This window comes from Corvus hawaiiensis, chromosome 30 (assembly GCF_020740725.1).
Source record: "Corvus hawaiiensis isolate bCorHaw1 chromosome 30, bCorHaw1.pri.cur, whole genome shotgun sequence".
Lineage (NCBI taxonomy): Eukaryota > Metazoa > Chordata > Aves > Passeriformes > Corvidae > Corvus > Corvus hawaiiensis.
In genome coordinates this window covers 16,745,091-16,768,084 of record NC_063242.1, presented here as the reverse complement: position 1 = coordinate 16,768,084, position 22,994 = coordinate 16,745,091, and the positions used below count along the sequence as shown (strand labels likewise).

The window sequence follows — 22,994 nt, the reverse complement described above, 5'->3', positions numbered from 1 at the left end:
CTGAATGTGCTTTATAAATCCATCACTAGCAACTGTTCATTAAAAGCTCCAAGTTCCTCCAACAAATCAATATCCTCTCCTCCTTAAATATCATATAGACAAAACAGATGTCAGCTGCCATAAGGAAACCGTTGGCTGCAGAAGTATGACCACCTACTACCTCAAAATAAATAATTTTTCATTGTCTTGCCTTTCAAATTTTTTTCTGACTTCTAAATTATTCACTGAACTTAATCATACCTGACACACAAGCCTGCAAAGTGAGAAATGTGTCCAACAGCTTCTCCCTAGTTTCAGAGAGAAGAGAAAATGGATTGCAATAATATGAATAAAAAGTAATAGATCATGCATCAGTGAATGTGAGCTGGGAAAGTTACTGCCTAGGCCAGTAATAGTTCCAGAATACTATTCCTTAGGCTGCCTGTCCAAAACTCAAGGAGATGCTTCTCTTTCTCTTTACTGCAAAATTTTAAAAACTCCCTGTTCAAGAAAAGAAACAAAACACACCTCAAGGAACATGGAAAAAATTCCTTTGCTAGCTACAGGTTTGATAAAAATGAAAGAGACTGCAACATGAAACAATTACACCAACTGTACTGAAAACATACTGTAAAACACTAGTAAAAGATTAATCAGATTTATTCCTTTTGTACTAATTAGCAAGTCATTGTTTCCTAATTGGAAGTCACTCAGCAAGAAAGAAAATTAACAAGCTTCCCTGCATGTGTCTAAAAATATTCACCATAATGAAAATGTGGTGTTGCACCACCTCTCCCTTCCCCCTGTCTGTGATCTGGGTCAGATGACTTTAGCAGAATGAGGACACCACCTCAATTAAAAAAAAAAAGAAAAAAAAAAGAAGAAAAAGAAACAAAAAAAAGAAGTGTGCTTTTGTTTATATGACGCCTTTTTTTTTCTGGATATTTTGGAGTATATAATAGCAATATAGAAACACCTCAAAGTAAATAGGCACTCATTCCCAAGACTGGGATGGTTTTCATACCTAAGGATTTATGATGCACCGTATGGTGAAGAGTAGTCTAAGGACATCAGCTTCAGTTTGCTTGAATGACACAACAGCCTGGGCACTGTTTCAGGCTAAAATTATCCATACAACCCTTATAATTTCCCTCAGGAAATTACAATTTACAAGGACCAGGGGATTTCCTATCTTGAAATATGTCTTATACTAAGTAACAATGGAGTGGTTTGATTTTCCTTCCAAGTCATCCTAGCACAGTTGGTGCTGCAACTCTGTCAAGATTTGGTTAGTAATATAGGTTGACTTCGGCTTGATGGTTTGTCCTCCAGGAAGTGACTTGATGAGTTTTCAGTAAGGTGATGTAAAAGTTTGAGTTCAGTTGAGTATAAATCAGATATACCTCTTTCTTCTTGCTTTTGTCACTGCTACTAAGCTTGCTAACAGATTCTACCACTTAACTGAGCTTGATCATTTATTGTGATTTGCTTTTCAAAACAATTTAATCTGCAGATTCCCATAAACATACAAGTAGAAAGTACTTACGCTGTTTGTATTAACACATAAAATTATAAGTGTGGGTGTAAACAAATAACATGCCCCTGTTTTGAGCTATTATTTATGCAATGTCTCTGATAAACTTTAAAGTTAGGAATTGTTTGGTTTATTCTAAGCATCACTCATCTACGCATAGGAATAGATGCAGCTATGATGGAAGTTATATAGAAAAATTCTTTACCATGTGATAAAAAGGAGAAAAGTCTAATGCTTATAGCCTCACATTCGCTCTTTATCATCAGTGGTGAAACTTGGTGTGGATTAAAAAGTGGTTTTGGTGTTTATAATTGAATTTCTCCTAATCACAGTTGACTGGAAAACATCACATGCCTAGTAAAATACTTGAAAAAAAAGATTTACTAAGAAAAACCTCAATTCTGTTCTTCTATCCTTTTTACATAACTTTTACAAATGCATCTACAAAGTACCAAGATCATTAAAATTTTCAATTCAGTAGTGATCACAGAGTACAACTTGTCTCAGAAAAATGTTTATGATGATCAAATATGAGTTCAAAAGCAAAATACTGCAACTGTATTTAACCCAAAATCCATGGCTACAAATAAATTACCATTAAGTTCTGTAATATGTTGCAAAAACCCCCTCCAAACAAAGAAACAAAAAAAACCCCAAATAAAAGGTTCAAGTGGATGAAGTCCCCACAATAGCAGCACTAATGAGTTAAGAAGCATAATCTGCATCTGTATTTTAAGCAGTGAATGTGCCTGCAGTGGAGAAGAGGAAAGCGGGAAAATGAAGTAGAAAACCTCTGGTGACAGGAACCATCTTTCAGACCTCTTGTCCTCAACAGAGTTTTCCAGTCCCTTCCATATTCCTTATCTTTTAGGCTGGGAAAATGCTCCCATCATGTTATTCTTTGCGCTGACCCACCAGCTTCTTTGCCCATAGTCCTTCAAAAGAACAAAAGCGATGGCTGCAGATCCTTCTTTGCCTTATACAGCTACGGATCTTGATAAAGTTTTCTGGAACTTCACATCTTTCAGATTCCAGTCTCTCTAGCAAGCTTGGTTTTAGTTGGCCAATGGATTTAAAAGTTACTGGGAGCTGGAGGTGACAGGTTGGCGTGGGGACAGCAATGTAATTGCATACTTTTTTTCCCAACTAAACCATGCTAAACATAAACAAGGTACATATACATAGTGAAGGAATTTGTCCTGATTCAAGCTCAGCTGTAACAGAATTGTCACTTATCTGTCACCTGCACCTTCTTTAGAAGTTTGCTAACCAGTCTATTTTCAACCTACTTATAAGTGAAAGATTTTCCCGCTTTTCGGGAATGGCAAGAAAACACCACTTTTTTTTTTTTCCAGCTGAATCAGTTTATCTAGGCAGTAAAAGCTTAAACACCAAGAGCATACTGCCAGCAAAGACAGAGGAAAAAAAATCTGCTTACTTCCTGATAGGATAATGAGAATGCAGCAGCGGAGGTGTGTATTTCAAAATCACAGCAAGCTGTGCTTTATCCAGAATGGTACCACAGCATTTGACACATGTGCTGTAACCACATGGAAACCATGGCAATGGAGGAAAATTGTAGGAGGAAGATTGTACGGTATAGCAAGGAAAAAATCCTCGGCAGAACCAGGGAAATAAATTTGTATTATGTAAAGGAGATATGACACAGTTGTGCTGTTCAAAGGTTATTCCTTGTATAAAAAGAAACATTGGTAACAATGAAAATACTTCCTTAGAAGCGTAGGCACATGAACGGTGGTAGGTAGGTAGGTGGGAGGAACAGCGTGGGTTGTGAGACCAATATTAGACTTAAAGGAGTCAGAGAGGAAAAGTCCCAAAAGATGAAAAATCCCTTCAAAAACAACAGTGAAAGCAAAAGGGAACATGTTTTTAACTTGTTTGCTCTGCCAGAGATGAAAGTGCAGCCAACTAGAGACTGCATACAGCAAACTGAGAAAGGGAGTAGCAGAAAGAAGCGCATCAGGAAGATCCCTGACAATTACTGCTGTAGAAACACTGCTCTCACAGCGTGCTTTGTTCTTCATTGGCAGAAAACCCCCATAATTAAAGGAGCGAAATACCACTCAGCTTTAGGGTGTTAATAATACCCTGAGAGGTCAACTAGAAGGTCCACTAGTGACAGTAAAAGGCTGCCTGCTGCCTAGAGCAGCCTTTGGCTCATTTCCACAAAGCTCTTATTCAGGTGCAAATTGAACACAAGTCAACAGCAAGCCAAGGAAATAACTTGTTACCACACATCACACAATTGCCTGATGACCTATATTCAGTGAGTTAGGGACCCTAGTTAAGTCTCTGTCCAACACACCTGCAAAAACTCTACCACAACTCTCACAGTAATCAGGATGAAAAACTAATGTCATTGTGAAGGTCAAGTCACACTATTAAGTAAAGTATGAAGAATTCTGGAAACAAAGACCTAGCTTAACAGAAGACTTCAATTCCCAGACCAAGTACTCAGCTGTTTCTCATAAAACCCCCAGAAATTATCATGTTCAGCAGAAAGGAATGAAAGCACTGCATAATTATATATTATACAAATTGTCTCTGAAAGTGAAAGGTTTCCCAGGAAGAGATATTTCTTTAAAATATCAGCATAGATTAAAATAAATAATTCTATTTCATCCCAGTTTATGATGAAAAGTCATTGAAAAAGAAAAGTTATTTCATGCTTCCTCCTCTTTTTTGTTTTACTACCATTTACCATTTTCCCTTCCTTCTTCTACCCTATGATTTATGTCCTACTTCTGCACAGCTCCTAAACTTATGTGAATTTTACAGAGTGCAGCTTAAAATTAGGCACATTCCTAAAAGCTTTCCCGAATAGGAAGGGATTAAAAAACATGGGAAATTAAGTATTTATACAAGCACTTTGCTGAATTACAATGACTTGAAAGCTAAAAACTTCTGCTGCCTGGCACCTCTGGTCTAACATCCTCTGTGGGTGAACAGTGACATGCAGGACTTTTGATTTTTCATAAATCTATATTCTTTTGCAAATCCTGTATCTACAGAGAACAGAAATGACCAAGAGCAAATACACTCATTGTGATGCATTGTGCTTCACATATGCTATGGAACTCTGGAAAGCATGCTCCTAAAAACTCAAAAAGAATAAGCTCCGTGCCTGAAAGTGTGTCCATGCATGAAGCATGGCTGGATGGAGTTTGTGGTGGTAAATAACATTCATCTTCACCTTGCAGAGGTTGCAATAACTGATCTCACAGGAGGAGTTCTGGCTCAGGAAAGGATGTGGTAAAGTCTTCTGGATGATGAAAGGAATCACTAGATCCCTTGAGCAAAGGCCAGCTACATTATGAAAATCCCTGCAGAAAATGAGATTGCTTTCTCCTTTGGACACTAATGGAAAGACAGAGAAGAAGCAATCCCTGGCTTCCCTTGAGACAAAGTCAGGCAGGCTGCTACGGGGAGCTGCAGTAAGCTTTCTTTTTTCTGCTGGTCTAGTCATCACTGATGTCAAGAGCATGACATTCTTAACAAGGATCAAATGCTTTTCTCTAAAATCTGTTTCTCAGATAAGATCTCTGGGAAAAAATGGGGCAGAGGAGGACAAGGAAGGAGAAGAAATTAATAAGGGAAATGCAGAAGGAGTCTTTTGTCACTGATCATGGATACTAAAAGAGATAGAGATCCTTTTAATTTTTTTTTCTCCCCATTTTAAAGCTACAGCCTTAGGCAAGTTATACTAAAATTGGTTTTTTTTGGTCCAGTGAACTACGACTCACTATTATAGTAAAGAATTGTGTTAAAGACAGACAGAATTGTTGTTGATTTTAAACCCACACTATTTTCTTTTATGGACATAATTTATTTTCTTGCTTTAAGGGACCTTTCCATTTTAGAATCAATTAAAATAAAACACTAATACAAAATTGTCCATTTGTACAATTTTCCTGAGAATTTGGGTGGCTTTTTAAAACATAAATATAGGAAAAACAAATAGTGACATTTGAAAACCATAAAATCATGACTCTTTTTAAATAAAGCTTTCATAAACAATTAAAAAAAATCAATTTTTGGTTTTCCACAAAATACCGTGCAATTCTGAGCAGAAAACATGGGTTTGTCTACTTTCAGATGGTCTTAGTTCTTTTTAATTACATCTCAGGTGCTCTCTGGAGTTGCAAAGACTATCTTAGGGCTAATTTCACATGTTGAGTATATATAAATACACAGTTATGCAAAGCTTTTGCAGGCCAAAGCTGTAATTTAGCAAAGCATTCAAAGAGCAGACCTACTGTACATAACTGGACGCTCACTTAACACTAACAGGTTAAAATACTTTGCAAATTCATAGTGCAGGTCCCTTTTCAGAATAACATTCTGAAACATTCCTATGTTTACTCTTGTTCAGAAAGAAACCCATGCAAAATAAGCATGCTTGAGCACATTTGTTCAAATACTTTCCTGAACCAGCAGCTAGCACTAAAGAGAAGAAACCAATAGAAAACATAGAAAATGTAAAGAGAAGAAACAAACGTAGAAGATGCATGTGTTAGTGGAGAGCTGTATGTGGTAGAACATGGACTTACTTGAGGGTGGTAAGCTCTGTAAGGGATGGCTGGGTGGCCTTGAGATAACTCTCTCTCCGTGCAGCAATCTTTGGAGATGGCTTTGGACTTGTGTCCGAGTCTCCACTGTCATCGTCCCCCATGGCTTTGATGTAACTTCCACTACGCATTCGGCGGCAGGGAATCTCGTCATCTTTTCCTCGGGGAGTGTAGCCAGTCCATTCATCTTGAGGAACCTGAGGTGATAAACACAATTCTCTTATTAGTATGCTCCTCCCAGGTGTTATTGGTAAGCCACAACAGAGCCATAACAAAAACTCTGATGGTCAAAGGCCTGTTCTCAATCCCATTTGACCATGGGTTGCTGTTGGAATGGGGGCCCACTTCTCACTCTGCATAGTCACAAGCATCTCTGGAGTTCTTTGCTATTTTCTATTACTTATCTGGGAAGTTTCTAGCAAACATGCTGACACAGAAGCCTTGGTTAGGTTTAATACTGGGCTGGATAAATCTGGTTTTTTTTAGCTATTTTCATTCAAAGCATTTATAAACCAGATCAGGGTATGTTTGGTTCAGCTCAACATATTGAACATCTTTGGGGAGGCACAAAAACTGAAATACAAATCTCTATATGACAATGTTTTCTGACAGAGTGTACATAGGAATGCTCACCAGGATGATTTTGGCTCAAGATACATTTCAGATTAGTGGAGCTATGTACTAATCATCACAAAAGTAGGTTTGCAAGTGTGAAATTTTACTACTAACGCTTCTATAGCTTAATTGGTGCAACTGCACACCCGCAGCTTGCAGTGAGCCTCCTTTTGAATTCTGTTAGTCTGAGTGCCTGAGTCATACAACTCTTTATTCCCTTCTTTTTCTCTTCTTCTTAATGATGTGCATTATTTCTCTTGATCTGAAGTCAGTGCTGTCCCTTCTTTGTATTGGAAATCTGGAATGGTGGGAATGTGCATTCATGAGATTTTGAGACTTAACAAAGGACAGTCCAAGAGCAGAGTGCTCTTGCCCACCCACTGTCCCCCTTCCTCTGCTCCTGTGGCTTCTGACCACATAAACCAACATCCTTCTCTTTCCTGTAACCGCAGAAAAAACATGAAGTGGAGCAGGACCTTTGAAGCTATTTTGCAGAAACACCATTTTTATCTAAAGGTGAACCTGCAAAAGAGGTTTTTAGTTAAACTCATTCTGTGGTAGGCTTAAATACAAGTAGTTGTCATTTTTTAGTTTGCTGCTTCTCTGATTCCTCTCAGTGAATCAATTCTATAAACCAGCCACAGCTATAATGCTCAGAAAACCTTACAAGCCACATTAAATAAGGAGGCACGAATCTAGGTTACTAAATTTGTCTTGCAACTTACAAATACTCTCACCTACTAGAATAATCTTTTCTATGGGAAGTTTGTTCTTCATCAAAATTTACCTTCTGCTGAGGATCTTGTGAATCCCATTGCAGATTTCAGCCAGAGCATTTATGTGCCAGCTTATTTAGACAACCAAAACTAAAACATTGGAATGCTTGCTAACGGCTTAGCTGTTGATTCCCACTACAAACAGAAGTCTAAGTCCAGAGGCTGTAAGGCCTTTCAAATGTTACTGTTAATACAAATAAATTTTTATGGCCTTTTTAATGGCCTTTTATCAATCTATACTGCTATAAACTGCAACTGTTTATTTTTGTATACCGCTTTGTATAGCACTGTGGTATACAAAGGAACAAAGATATTTAATGGTCCTAAGCCCATATAGGCTTGTTACTAGTTATAATTAATTAACTATATTAATTTTATTAACTAAACTATTCACAACCTATGTCTTTGCTTTGTTTCCCGACAATTTCAAAACCCAAGACCTTGCCAACCTTCTTCTTTCATTGATTTTTTTTTTTTCCTGCTCCTGACATGATTATTTAGGGCCTTCCTTAAACTGCCAGGCTCAAACAGTCCTTCTTTCCTCTTGTGTTCTGTTCTCCCCATTCTCTCTTGGTCAAGTCCAGCCTTGAAACTCTCTTGGAGCTTCAGTATTTTCCTCAAAGAACTGAAGAGTTAATCCTGGATATCTACTCTAGGTTTCCCCTTTATCAATATTCTTTCTTAAGACCCAGTCTCCCTTCTCAGGACTTAGTCATTCTCAATTTCTCCATGTTTTATTTAACTAATTCTTTCCTTTGTAAAGAATTTAAGTGCCTTTTTAAAGTAAATTTCCATGTTGTCTTTACATATCTTTAAGTTAATGGCTCTACAATTCTTCCAGCAGCATGCAAAGTTTGTTGTTGTGGGTTTTGGGGTTTTGGGGAGGGGGGGAGGGGGGTTTGTTTTTTGTTTTGTTTATTTTTGAATTTATTTTCCTGGGCTCCAAGAATCTAAGTTCATTAAAGCAGAAATACAGTTCTAACTCCAGTTTTCTTATTGAATGATGACATGCAGAATTGTGCATCTATAGAATATTACTGAATAAATACTCCTAAAACCACCTGAAATTTTCTTTTAGGATAGGGTAAAGCTTTAACTAAGACTAAGAGTACTAAGTACTAACAGAATCTACTGGAAGAACAGGACTAAATGAACAGCTCTAGTATTTTTCCACATTAAAAAAAAAAAGAAAGCAGAGCAATATTTCCATTCTGCGACTTCTAAGTTTATGCCTGGACCAGATCTGGAAAGATGATGCTTTCAAATGAAGGTAACACCCATCAGAGGTTTTGATTTTTGATATAGAAGAGTACAGAACATTTTACAGTCCTCCCTTAGCCACTTATGACAGATAGAGTATAAAATTTTTTTCAGGTCTTATTCTTGCATTAGTTCTAGGCCTAGAACATCATCAAACAGTGAGTATACAATCTATATTCATACCACCTCTCACATACATTTTGGAACCTACAGCTTCTGCTTGTCACTGTAAAATTTTGACTTCTCAAATCACTCATACAAAAAAGAATTTAAGATAAGTTTAGTAAAATCAAGCTCTGCTGGCATTTTGATGACATGCTCAGACTTCAGTCAGAAGTTTAAAATCTGTAATAGTGTATTTCCAATCAGTTTTTAGGCAGCTATTAGATATCGAAGTCAGAGTATATAGAGAATCTGGTAATTCTTAGAGGATATGCACTTTGATCTGTTTAATATTTTATTCATTATGCTTTAATTGAAGATCTTTGCTTTTTCTCATTAAGATAAATTAGTGAATTAATCCTTAATGCACTAAATAAAGTATGTTAGTATATTGTTAAGGTTGGTGTCTTTAACAGAGAAAAAGTCAGGGGAGATAAAGTTACAATGTTCATACAGTGCCCATAATTCAGGCAAGCTGAACACTTGTAGTTTTATTAAGTCATAGATACACTGTTAAATTTAATGCCATAGTTTATAGGAGCAATACCAGTGAGTGATAAGTGTGGAAAAATTTACTTTGGAATTATTGACTTCTGTTATCAATAACCCCACGTATAAGACCTTTTATCCCAAAGATTCTCAAAATTATTTAGATACAGTAGGCCAGGTTTTGAACGCTGGTTGCAATGGATTTACCCCAAAACTTTCTATGTACACATGCAAACCCTGTGTACCATGCTGAGGTTTGAATGCACTGCTCTAGTCCCTCAATTTGTACGATGTGATTGGAAGTTTCCAGTTTGAGCTCTGCTCATATCAGTGAAGTGAGCAATCACTGAAAAACAACCACTACCTTTTTAGCAGCTTTTCCACTTTTTCAAAAACACTAGTTTCAGAGAAAGCAAGATGAGCTGTTCACACAGAGACCAGGGCAAAGCAGTCTCAGTGAGTGCCACAAACCCACTGGCTGGTTTGGGTATTGGAAGTCACCTGCATGCACAAAACCAAAGGAAATAATACAAAAGTGACCCAACTTCCATTTCCATATTATGGGTTTAAGGGTAAACCCTGTATGCATCAAAGAGAAAAGGATGGCTGTGGTTAAAAAGCCATCCAGATTTAGAGAACAGCCTAAAATACCAACCCAGATACGCTTCCAAATTCACAGAACACATTGAGGAAGTCAGAGTGTTTGCACAAACTACTTTACCTGCCTAGATAAAGCTGCAATAAAAGAATGCAATGGATATTCGATTTAAAAGCTATTTTAGTTAAACAGTTTGACCATGGGGATTTTGTGCAGGTGTTTAAGTCAGGTTTGTTTTTCTTTAAATCTTGTTTTTACTTTTTATTGTTTGTTTACAGTTATGTTTCTGTATATTAGCGAATTTGTAGAAAAAAATTTGGATCCAGCTCACCTTTATCTTATTTCTTCTTTTTTCTTATCTGATATTCACAAGAGCAAGAAACCCTAATTTCAGAATTTGGTGTAGGAGAAAACTGTAAGGCATCGTGTAACTGATAAAGAGCATTTGCAGGGTAAAGAAACAATTTAGAAGTTCTGCCTTGGCTATTAACAATTGTAATACTTTTTATGAAAGGGTCTCTGCCTGTGTATTATTTGAGTAGGACAAACAACCCTTAAAGCTCAGCATTTCCTTTCATTTCAGGCAGATAAAATAATGTCAGCATTTTAATACTGCTGTGCCTATAGTCAAATACCTCAAGCAATACCTACTAAAAGAAGTGACCTGATTTTCAGAGTGCTTTTTTGGTGCCTAAAAAGTATTGGCTGTAACAGACATGGCTGTAACAGCTCATGCAGACAGTGCAGTTTACTGTCGCAACAAAGTGTTTCATATCATGAGAAGAAAGTAAAAGATAAAGCCCTCTCCAAAATAAAACCTGCAAAAATAAAATCAGTCAGATTATTTCATACATTCTGTTTCTACACATATGGTACCACACATCCTGTAGTGTGATTTCTTCTGCTAGTCTGGAAAAAATGCTGGGAGAAGTGTCTATGTGAACCTCCAGCTTTCTTATTTTATTTCAGTCAGGGGGTCTGCACAGATTTTCCCACAGGCTCTTACTTTGTTTGAATGGCCTATATTATGCCTTGCAAGGTCACATACTACACTGCACACAAGTGCAAATGCACAGTATCTGCTGCCTTAGAGGATTAATGGGATTAAGATTGACATACTTGAGATAAAGCTGTTTTATGCTTTTAAGAAAATCATATTATCCAATTACCTTGGCAATACCATTTTTCCAGTATCAGAATATCAAGAGGGAACATCACTTGCATGATTGTTTTTGCTCTCATGAAGAACAGAGAAGAGCTAAACTCAAATCTAACAATGAACATAATTGTTTCTATTAAAATAGAACTATTATTAATCACACTATCAAAATAATAATGATCTTGGAAACATTTCATTCTCTAAGTGATCTTTAAGCTCATGTACAAATCTTTACAAGCCTAAAAATCAAGAGTGTACTTCATATATACGGAAAGCATAGTAAAACAGAACACCATTATTACTTGAATAGACATAAAAAATATTCAGCAAAGGCCTCTGAGCCATGCAGCTTACTGAAACTTAAAACTTCAGCAAACCCCTGGAAATAAATTGTTACATGCATGAACACTAAGCCTGACAACAGTTTCTTTCTTTTGATTAAATGGCTGATACAACATTTTTTTGTAAACAGAGCAGACTATAAAGATGAAGTACTGCTACTAGCCAACATCTCACCTGGATCCAGCATCATTTAGTGTATAGATTACCTGTCCCAATCTTTAACTAAATTTATGTTGCTCTGCAAGTGTTCACACTTTGTCATTAGCCAGGTTGTACTGACTCGTCATTTCCTTTAATGCATTTTTTGATATGAAGGAACTGGATTTTTTAATAGATAGTCTAGGACCCCAAATAAACTAAATTAACAGGTATACTGGCCCCACAGTTTTCAAACATTTACTTCATAAGCTCACATGTTGTAGTATGTGAAATAATCCCAGACTATAATGACAAAGCTAAAGAAAACATTTTAAACAATTTCTAAATAATTAAATTAGAATATCTAATTTCCTTTTTTTTTTTCTTTTTTTCCCCAAATAGTTATTAACTTACCTCACTGGATGAAATAGCAAAGAGACTGTCTCTATAGCAAATTAAGTTCATTATTGATCTCTAGTTTGCTTTGGTTTATTGCAGCTGAAATCATTAAAGCTTCTCCCTGTGCTTTGCCAAAGCAATGTGGATGACTACAGAAGTAAACAAAAGGACTGGAAGGAGTGGCTAACCATTGCTCACAGAGCAGACTTGTAACTTTAGCTTTCTATTAGTATGCAAATACCTAATGAAATGAAATCACACAACTGAAGAACAATGCCTAATGACTGCTCAGTGCAGATTTTTCAAACCCATGCAATTTGGTCTTAGCCATTATTATGCCTCTTCTGCACGCTGTAAAGGAAGTTCCAATTGCCATCTTCCACTTACTGATCCTATTCCTAGCACTCATGAATATTGAATTAATCAGACCAATAAGGATGAGTAGCATTTCTTTCTACCAATGTGCATATGTTAGGAATCATTGAAATATGCAAAAAAAGAGGAAGCCTTAGAAAGCAGAAAGAAACATATATGTTTAATAAGCCTCAAGTGTTCTCAAAAAGGCAGTTAGGAAGGTTGCCTTTATTTAGGACAAATTTAATATGCTCAGTATCTGCAGCAACATTTGCTTTAGCTTGCACTATTTGACCAATCATTGTAGGAACCCAGAGTTCTACTATAAATTAATTTAATTTAGCTAACTTATCTCCGTATTTTTTTACAAGAGGGGAATTAACACCAGAACAAAGACCTCTCCAAGATGTAGCATGACTTCCTCCATGCTGTGCCCACCCCTTCCGTCAAACCTGAACAAACAGGGTGAAGAACTGCAATCTTCCTTCACATAAGAGTAGTTTGGAAAGTCTTCTAAACCAGTATGAATTCTGAGAGTCAGCCAACAGACAAAATTCTTCAAGAACCACTCCAGTTTACAATGTTCATTCGCCAAAAGGTGTCTTGAGCACTGGTTTGTCAATCTGATTCACCTTCCATTTTATGAAGAGGAATGCGTGTCTTCTAAATGAAACTACCATGTCTTGATTCCAGGTAAATTTTATCCTTCTGCTTTATGTATAAAAATCCAACCAACCGTGAAGAGGGGCATACCAATACAATGATTCCAGCCACTGCCTTTCAAGTTTGCCACCCTTAAACACCTTCTGCAGAAAGGAAGCCAAACAGCAACTGCCACATCCATTAGCTGAGGTAAACATAACTGAAGGTCACAGATCAGGGCTCTTGGCCAGGATCTCAAACTAGAACTGCTTCAATGATACTCATGGATGATATTCTCCAGTGGCAGAGGGCAGACATTCATTCTCATCTTTTGCGTACAGTACCCTTGAAGCATTCAAAGCCATTGGTTATAATGACATATGGTTTCTTGCCCAGTTAAGGATGACAGGATGACTGCTAACATGAATACCAGTCCTTGAAAGGACACTTTCAATGACTAGCAATAGAGAAATATTCTCTCATTTCATCTTTATATCTTCTGTTGTGGTGAGTCACTTCAACACCTGCATACAGTGACTGGTTTGCATCCAAAGCAATACTGTTAGATGAGATGCCATTTTACCTTTCTCTCACTACACACACAGGCATTATCAGGCAGACAGCAGGAAACTGGCTAGTGGGTGGAGAACACTTAGCTGATTCTGTATCCTTGGAAGAAAACAGATGTGGTGGGGAGAGCATTTTGAGCAGCAGCCCTTATGCTGTTTCTTTTGGCTGGCTGTAACTCAGTAATCTCTGGTGCTTTGCTAATGCTGTGTTCTCACAGGCAGCAACTCTAAGTGATGCCCTGAAACTGCCATCTCCTGCTGGCTGTTGGCTTCTGTCACATTTTAGTGGCCAGTGGACAGATTTCACTGAACTTTCACAATGATTTCTTTTGCATTACAGCAGTGCTATACACCTGTGAAGAAGCTTTCATTTGGCTGTAAGGAAACTTTCCTGGTTTCAGAAAATCATAGTGTGTCTTCTCAGTGACTTGAAATGTCACCAAATGGTGACCTATGTTCTACAGTAGTGTCCCATAGGATATGAAATCAAGGCCATACTCTTAACTCTCATCTGCTAAAAACTGAATTGCTACAGACCAGGAAACCTCAAAGATTTCCTAACAAACTGGTGAGCAGGCTGGGTTATGTCAGTAAAGCAAAAATTAGACACAAACTTACTTGCATAAAAGACTCCTGGACACAATTCAGAGACTGTCTTTGGAAGCCCTGGCCCATCAGAACTGTCACAATGCCTTTTCCAACTGCATGACACATTGCTTAGTCTTTGGTGAGATAAATGCATATCTATCAGAAGCCCAAAGAAGACAGTGCATTGCACAGTTTCAGGGTAAGAGGATGAAAGGACAAACAATATACAACAGATCGATGTTCTTATTGCTTAATTCAGTAGTGACAGAAGCTCACCTGTCAAGAACCACAAGAGCATTTGTAAGGCAGAATAAAAACTGTGGCCAGCTAGCCCAGCTCAAACCACTCCTCTGGCACTGTAGTATTTCCTCACTCAAGATCTGTACTATGAATTCCATTCTTGAAACAAACACAAAACCCCAACCCAGTAACTGGATGAAGAGAAATACTCCTTATTTGCACTGACTGAGGAATATGTATCACTGCTTAGTGTTTTCTTCCCCATGTACTTCACATGTTTCCACTATAAAAGTTAAGGTTTCAAACTCAGATGCAGATTGAAATTATCCTCTTTGCTGGACTTGACTTTCTTGAAGATTTTTTGCTTTACTCCTTTTTTTTTTTTCCCCCCCCACAGTGAAACCACTGAAAAGAATAAGAGTAGAACACTCCAAATATTTAAGGCTACAGAAAAAAAGTCAGATCCACGACTGAAACAAATCTTATCCATGAACAAACTGAAATAGATACCAAATGCCAGCTGTTACATGCAGCCATAATTTTAATAAGCATTTCTGACACAACAGTATATATAATGTAGTCTCACCCAGGTATGTTGCTAAATCCTACAAATAGTATGCCAACAGGTTCCAGCTGCCAGAATTGCATTCCTTAATGGATGCACTATTAGAATACATTAGGGATGCTAACAGAATGGACTGACAGTAATTCAAATTAATCTGGAAAAAATAAGGTCAGTGCCAGTATATTCAATACTGAGAAGTTACAGGAGGACAATAAAACTAAAGGACAGAAAATTAAGGAACATGGGCAGATAAAATTGCAGCTGGCATTGCTGTAGAACAGCTCTCTTTGTCCTTAGGAGGCCCCCATTACTCAAGACACCAAAGGTCAGCACAGCTTTCAATTAAGCAAATCAGAACGCACCAGTTGTTAAGGTTAAATGAGTGGCAAAATTATGATCACTAACACGGCTGACAGTATCCAGGTTCCTTTGTTTGTTTTGTTTTTTAGCTAAATTAAAGGACTGCAAAGATGAAGAAGATGACTATCCTGAAACACTCTCCTACACATTTGTATAGCAATGTTATCTTGGGTGGGTTTCCAGGAAGGCTAAATAACCAAGATGCCAATTTAATGTATTTATCTCTTAGTAATATACATTTTGTAAATAAGCTGTTTTCTGCTTTATTTATAGTTTCCACAAATTCCCTAGATTTAGCCATTATTCATATTACCCACCTCATGACTGAAAGACCAAAATAAATTAGCTTTCTGGGAATATTTTTTTCAGTATTAATATTAGATATTAGTTCATTTTAAAAGTTGAGAACATTTAAGAATTTCCAAATGTTTTCATGATTATTCCATTACCTGGAAGTTGACCTAGAATACATTAAAACATTTGACAGTATTTTACATTTGTCCAAATTGTTTCACTAGTTTATTAAGAATTATGTTTCACATGAGCTCAGTAAAAAAACCTTGAAACTTATACCTCATGTACTTTGTAGTTCTGACTGGAAAACTGAAAGAAATAACATGTGCTTCACTAATTTACAATGTATAATGGAATATGAGCTAAGAAAAGGCAAGTCATCAGATACATGAAAAATGGAAGATCTATATTAATGGATGTTAGTACAACTTTCATGTGTATAAAAACAAGGATATACTGGAAGATTAATTTGAATATGGTAGTTGCATTTGAAATGCAAACACCATAAATGAGGAAAACACAAACTGAAAATGCAGATAAACTTGCGTAGACAAACCCAGTATAACAGATCTAACATAAATTGCTGTGTCGTAAGGATAAAGGCTTTGTAATGTAACATACTACATCAACAGATCACATTACACTTACTGGTCCTTATTAGCACCTGACCCTAAGGTCTATTTGGTCATCCATGGACACAGGCAACAAAAAGAGGGTGGCTGGGACTGGGATTCAGCAGTATTTCCTAAGAAACTGTGTTTGTCCTGAGACTGGAAAACAAGTCATTCAGATGATGAGCTTCTTAGCACTACACCTGGTATAGCAGCACACATTACAGGCCACCTTCACACAGGAAACTGAGCGCAGTACTAACCAAGAACCCTTTGGCACCAGAAAATTCTTATTATGCCCAGAAACTTGGCTTGTATTTTGTGTCTGACACAACTGATGAGTCTCATCAGTTGCAATGAAAAGAAAACTTATGAATGACCCACATAAGAAGAAAAGAAAATTAATACAAAAAGCATCATTCTTTGTATTTTTCTCAATCTCTTAACAAATGAACCAAGGACAACAGGAATAGTAATTACAGGGAACATTAAATGGCGAAACTATAATCAGAGCCAAACTCTGCAGTGTATTTGATACACTTTACCTCCAAAAATAATGAATTCATAGAAAACAAGAGTGTCAAAAAATATCTGCCTGTGTATTTAGACCCTATTGTTCGCAGCAAAGGACTGCTGGTTACATTTTGTCTTTGATAGCTTTGCTTAATTTCAATTTTTTCCAGAGGAGAAGCTACCAGAGAAGTAGAGGCTGTCCACCACTTTATAATTTTTTCTTTCAAGGGAGGGAAACCATTTTGAAGAAGCATTTTGATAAAACATGAACAATTCCTTCTCACCTTCCTTCACTGTAGTCCAACTGTAAAGCTGGATCGAACAGTAGCACTTCCCTGAAGAAAAAATCAGCTCAAAAAAGGAACATTATCTTTCTACTATCCAGCTGCTCACTCTTGAAAGGAGAAATAGAAGATAAAAATGCAATTCCATTGCCAAAATGCAGGTAAGAGGCAAAGATTTGCTTGACAGTCTTTAGACTATTCTAGGATAGTATCTGTTTCTGAGGATGCACAGTGTTGACCCAAGCCTCCCCCAGAACTCCAAGGATGGACACTGTTTCTCAGCACCAGGGCTGGAAGTGGAGCCTGATGGGATAAAGAAAGCCAGTGCAATGCAGGAGGACTCTGCACTTGATCCAAATTCCAAATTATGAGAAATAAGCCCATCTGTAATACGAACTACTGCCAACTCCTTCCACAGAACAGTTAAGTGGAAAATATCACAGCAAGCAAAATAATTGTTTCTTATTTCCAAGTCTTTATGCTGAGGATTCATGCAGATATTTTTGTGATAAAAGCCCTTATAAACAAATGTGAAGTCAATGTCACCTGTGATCTCTGATACACTCAGATCCATTAGGATAAAGAAAATTATCCTGAGTACCCTGAGTTGAAAATAAGTCACTCCTTCATTGAATTCAGATACTGTCACAAGAAGAGATTGCATGAACAAGTAGCTGCTCTTTGAAGGATCAGAGTTTATGTCCTGAGAGTTTAAGTCCTGCAGCATAGACAAAAACTTAAATAACAAGCGAGTTGATAAAAGCATCTATTTCACATTTCGTGAGTTAAAGAAAGCAACAAAGAAGTGTCATAATAATGAAATTAATATCAGAGTTGTTCAGTGTTGTTGTGGACTTGCAGCTTTCATCTCATTTTGTGCCTTTCCAATTGTTCTAACACAGGACACCAGCCTTTTGGTACAATAATGAGAAGGGCACCTGGAAAATAACATACACAGAGTAACTCTACAACCCACTAACAGAGTAGAACTTTTCTGCTGTTAATATATATTTATACTGCAGGATGGAAAAAAGGCCTCAATTAGATTCTGTGCCCCATTGTGTTGGGCATTGTGGAAACTCAAAAGGGAGCAAAGTCCAAGCCCTAAAGGGCTTGCAGTGCAAAAAGAAAAGTGATATAGTGAAGAGAAAAGCAATGGGATGCATTCAAAATAGACTGATTTTTTTAATACCTATATGCATTTGTCAACCTTTCAAGCTGCCAAGAGAGAAGAATAATCCTGACCTGCTTCCTCAAATCTACTGTGCTCTGTTTGAATATTACTTCCAATGCTAACTGATACCTGGTTAAGAGTCTCCATTTTTAAAAATAGTTTCAAACCAATTATGTTTCCCTTGATTTTACAATGGCATTCACAATTAGAAAGAATGAAACAAAATTAAGTGAAAACTGAAATAAAACTACCAGTGAGAATGGGAAACACAGTGAGAATGTAGTTACTCTAAGTGAGAATTTAGTTATTCTTGCCCTTGACAATTGTTGGACATATTTTCATACAGACACAGATAATGCCCTCTAATTCCACTTCAGGAGTCTATTCCTGTCAGTTAAACATTATCTAAAGGTCCCTGTGGAGGTGTTCATTTAAAGCTGATGCTGGCACAGTTTTTCACTCTTTTCTAGCCATCTGGTCACATACTGAATTGTCTGCTATTTTATCTAAACCCAAGAGAAGGCTGAAGGAGTAAACAAAAATACCAACAAAAAAATCTCAGGGTTCAAAGTAACCACAGCAATCAAGCCTAAAGTTATGTTTTCTTCTCACTCACAAAATTCACACAAAAAACTCACAAAACCTCAAAAGGTTGCAACCTGAGGCTATTTTGAAACCCCTCTCCCTCCCCACCCCATACGCAGAGCTGTAAACACGCTGAGCATTTGTATTGCCCCCTCTTCCTCCACCCCACTCTCCTAAACAATTAACAGAAAATATACATATCCATTCCTTTATATTTAAGACTTAGAATCCCCGAGGCTGGTATTCAAAATTATTTTGCACGACACTCCATAAAACCTTTTAAGATCAATTTTTAAATGCTGATGCCTCAGTCCTACGCTTTCTCTGCATACTGACTTAAACAACAGAATGTGGAAGCTGACTGTCTCATTAAAGCACCCATATGAGAGAACTTGATACAGTTCTATACAAATAGACAAGAGTCCCACTACATTAAAATGAAACCGAATCATCTTAGCAAACCTCTTTTTTCCTCATGGTCTTCTCTCTTCTCTGTGCAACGTTGTTCCATCTTACACACACACTTAGATGTGCCATAAGTGCTTCCTTTAAAGTGCATAAAAGCTATCCACAGCTCTCCTAAGAACGAAACAGTTTTAATCTTTTCTGATCCATGTTCCTGCCACAAACATTCACCGGCAGTATGATAGCTCCAAGAGGAGACATCTGATTCTTGACATTTAAAGATACAATACTGGTGAAAAATAGTGACGCTGTATTAACTGCAAACAGCTTGTGAGGGAGTAGGTGATGTACTCCTAAAATGTATAATCAGAACAAGCAATAATTTCAACCTTTTGATTTTTTATTTTTGACTCAGAGCCATGAAAAAGAGGAATAGCTTGATAAACAAATCTGGACACGTTACAATAAATGTTTTAAGAGAATTTATATTCCATGGCAAAAAGAAAAGTAGGTTGTTTTCCTGCTGGAGAAAGTATTAAGGTACCCCTGAGTTTCTCAAAAGGGTCTCAAAAGCTTTCATAAAAATGAGCAGTAAATGAAAGCAAAATTGGAATTACAGAAATCAAAGAATTTGTATCCTGGTAACATTCAGTTAATTGACATTGTAGTGCTAAATGAAAGCACTACAACATCAAATTCCCTATACCCCTACTGTGACAGCCTTATAAATTCAAAAGGTACACATAAAGGTCTTATTTTTCCCACCTGAAAAAAAAAAATCCTGTTCTAACATGAACAGTTTCTTTGAAATCCTGAATTCTGGACCAAAAAAAAAAAAAAAAAGAGCTGATATATTTTTAATTTTAGCAGCAGCAGCCCCTTGTTTAGTGATCAGTGACCTCTGGGGAAACTTGAGACGTCAGAGCAAACCTCCATCCCCCACAAACACCTGAGACAAGGCAGAGCACAGTTAACAGCAACCAGTTCTCCACACTGTACCTGGAGGTACTGACATGACCGTTCCTGCTGACACGTCTCTGCCTTCACCACTGTCTGGTCCATGTTAACTGATGCTTTCTGGTAAACTTCACGGGCTCTGCTCACGGTTAATGTAGAGGACCAAGAGCTTTTCTTCATTAACTGGGAGTCCAAATTCACAGGCAGGTTTGCACAGGTAGAGCATTTGACATCATTATTGCTTCTGGAGGACTTCACAGTATGTTCGCTAATAGTGTTATAGGCTTCCATAAAGTATTGGGAAGAAGAGCGATCAGGGCATCTTCCCATGGTCATGACCCCACTGGGACCATGATAAATGCAAACATCATTGTCCAAGTTGTCATCTGAACTCCACCATCCCGATGCATTGGATCTGGGCTTACCTTCTGATCGCCTTTCTTTACTCTTGCTGCGCTTCCCATACCTCATCGTCTGTGACTCCTCCGGGCTTGCTTTCCCCCCATTGACACTCCCCTTGGATGGTCCTTCCAGCGAATGGGACTTGGTAAAAAGCTTTTGGACAGAATGAACCAGATGCCGGATCCTGCCTGGGCTGTCGCTGCGGTGCTCCATGGCAGTTCTCTTGTACTGCAGAGTGTGATAGCCATCCCGATTCAGAGGCAGCTGCCGCTCAAATTGGTCCAAAAGGTTGGCAGGAATGCGGTTGGTCTTGTTGGCAGTTCCATGGGGAACCAGAGCACACTCGTCCTTGAGTTCATGGTGGGAGCTATAATGCCTCCGGGGAAATGTGCTGCTGGCAATCTGATCATTGTAGGGCACCATGCACTCGGCCTGAAAAGAGTTCCTTTGAGTGTAGTAAGGGTGGTCTGCGGGGTGGGGGTCCACCGGGTTTAACAAATATGGCTTCCTGTCCTGGTGGTGTGGCAGGCTGTCACATGCAGGGTCACAGGCAACCCCGTGATGGTGACTACGGCTGCCAGATAATCCCTTCATCGTTGACGTAAAACGAGTCCCAAAATCATCTAATACGTATGGCTGTGCGACAGGCAGAACTCAGAGAAAGGCCTAGAAGAATGAAACACAACAGAAGCGGTAAGATATTCAAGCTGAGAGAATAAACAGCATGTGCATGCTTAGCATCCTTTGTTTCTTATTGTAAAAGTAATTGGAACGAACATTCTCAGACTTTCTATCATTGAATCTTTCCCACATCCAACATGGGATAAGGATACCTAAGTAGTACACAAGAAAAATTATCTTGTTCTATTAGCTGCAAAACAAATGCAAAAAAAATTTTTCCAATATGAAAAGTAAGATAAGTATTGCCACCTCTACTCTAAAACCTCAGTCCTAAAAACATTCATGGACGGGGGCCTCCCAGGATGCCTTAACTGCTCATCTGCATGTTTTCAAGGCCAAATGCATGTGTTTAAAAAGATATTTTCTTTAATGGATCTCTCTCTGGGCTTCTTTGGGTCAAACACAAAGCATGGTGCAATTAATGGGAAACTTTTCCCTAACTTCAATGAATATTTTTATTCAATCTCCATTTGTCTGCCTAGACTGTAAGCATCTCAAGACAATAGCAAAACATTATTTCCGTAATTATTTTCAAATTAAAAATAAAATAACAATAAATTACACTAATTGTCAAAACAAAATCAAACTATTTAACAACCTATATATCTGTGGGGTTTGTATTTACTATTCACTGGCTCCTACTCACTAAAAAAAAATCATCTTATTCTGCTAATGCATGGTTTGATTTATTTCTCAATAGTTTTTCAGTGTACAAAGCAGTGTTCAAATATCCCTACATACTCCTACCATTAAAAGAACTGGGATAGCCAAACTTTGCACACAAAAATAACAGTGTAACACTTAATTCTTGATTGCAGTTATTTGTCCCTGAAGTGACTCACAATGCTGTAGAATTTGGATTACAGGTTGAAAATGGAAATCTTCATCCCAAGTAACATAATAACCACTCTGTTTGAGGCCAGATGTCCTTGTTTCAGCCCTCGACTCTAGCAAAACTCTGGATGCAACCTATGAGCTAATAATGCATAAATTAGGGGGTTTCAGGTGTGGCAAAGCAGTCTCATGGTGCTATCTCAGCAGCTGAAGGGCAGAGGACTCCTTAGAGGATGCTTTCTTACACTGCACTGAAATGGGACTCACTGGGCTACTTTATTCCCTTCTGGCATGGCTAATCACATAATACTTTGGGAAATGTAGGTCTTGAGATCTTTCTTGGAGTAAGGATAAACATACATAGCAAACAGGTTTCCACTATGCGCCTCCTCAGCTAAACTTCATGTTTTAACAGGTTGCAGACATTGTACCTACTGGCAAATTGGTAACAATGAAGTTTTCTAAAATAGCATTAAGTTAATGTCAGTCTGGAAGAGCATGCTCTGCACTTCATCAGAACTTATTTTATATTTTCTTCTGAACCTGCACAGAGCCAAAGAGGAGTTTTTTTCCAGTACGCTTCTAAGCTAATCTGGATGTCCTGCACTTAATTTCCCCTCACTGGATCCCTGCAATGCAGAAAATATTCCTTTTCAAGAGACCTTGAATTCCAAAAAACCAGTTTTCAAAATACCACAAAAGGCTCTTGAAATATTCCAAATGAATAGCTGACTGATTTACCCAAAGAGAATGGCTAAAGGCACCTTTAAAAGCATGAAAATAATATATTCAGAGAGCTGGACTTGTCAATTATACTGTAGTGATGATCCTTAGCACTTCTAAAGAGAATTTTACATCCCTACCAAGAGTTTTAAAAATATGATCTATTAGTCTGT

The 22,994-nt window shown here is 37.6% G+C and overlaps 1 protein-coding gene across 7 annotated transcripts in view; it reads right to left on the bottom strand.

Annotated features, from left to right (window-relative positions):
* Window positions 1–22,994, bottom strand: part of DLGAP1 (DLG associated protein 1) — a 415,626-nt gene that overhangs the window by 120,129 nt on the left and 272,503 nt on the right. For all 7 annotated transcript variants that reach the window (XM_048289360.1, XM_048289355.1, XM_048289356.1 and 4 more), the window contains 2 exons: window positions 20,224–21,249; window positions 6,085–6,299 (listed from right to left, as the gene is read on the bottom strand). In XM_048289360.1, coding sequence (XP_048145317.1) covers window positions 6,085–6,299; window positions 20,224–21,177 — 1,169 coding nt within the window. In that variant the 5' untranslated portion in view covers window positions 21,178–21,249. The remainder of the gene's footprint in view (window positions 1–6,084; window positions 6,300–20,223; window positions 21,250–22,994) is intronic.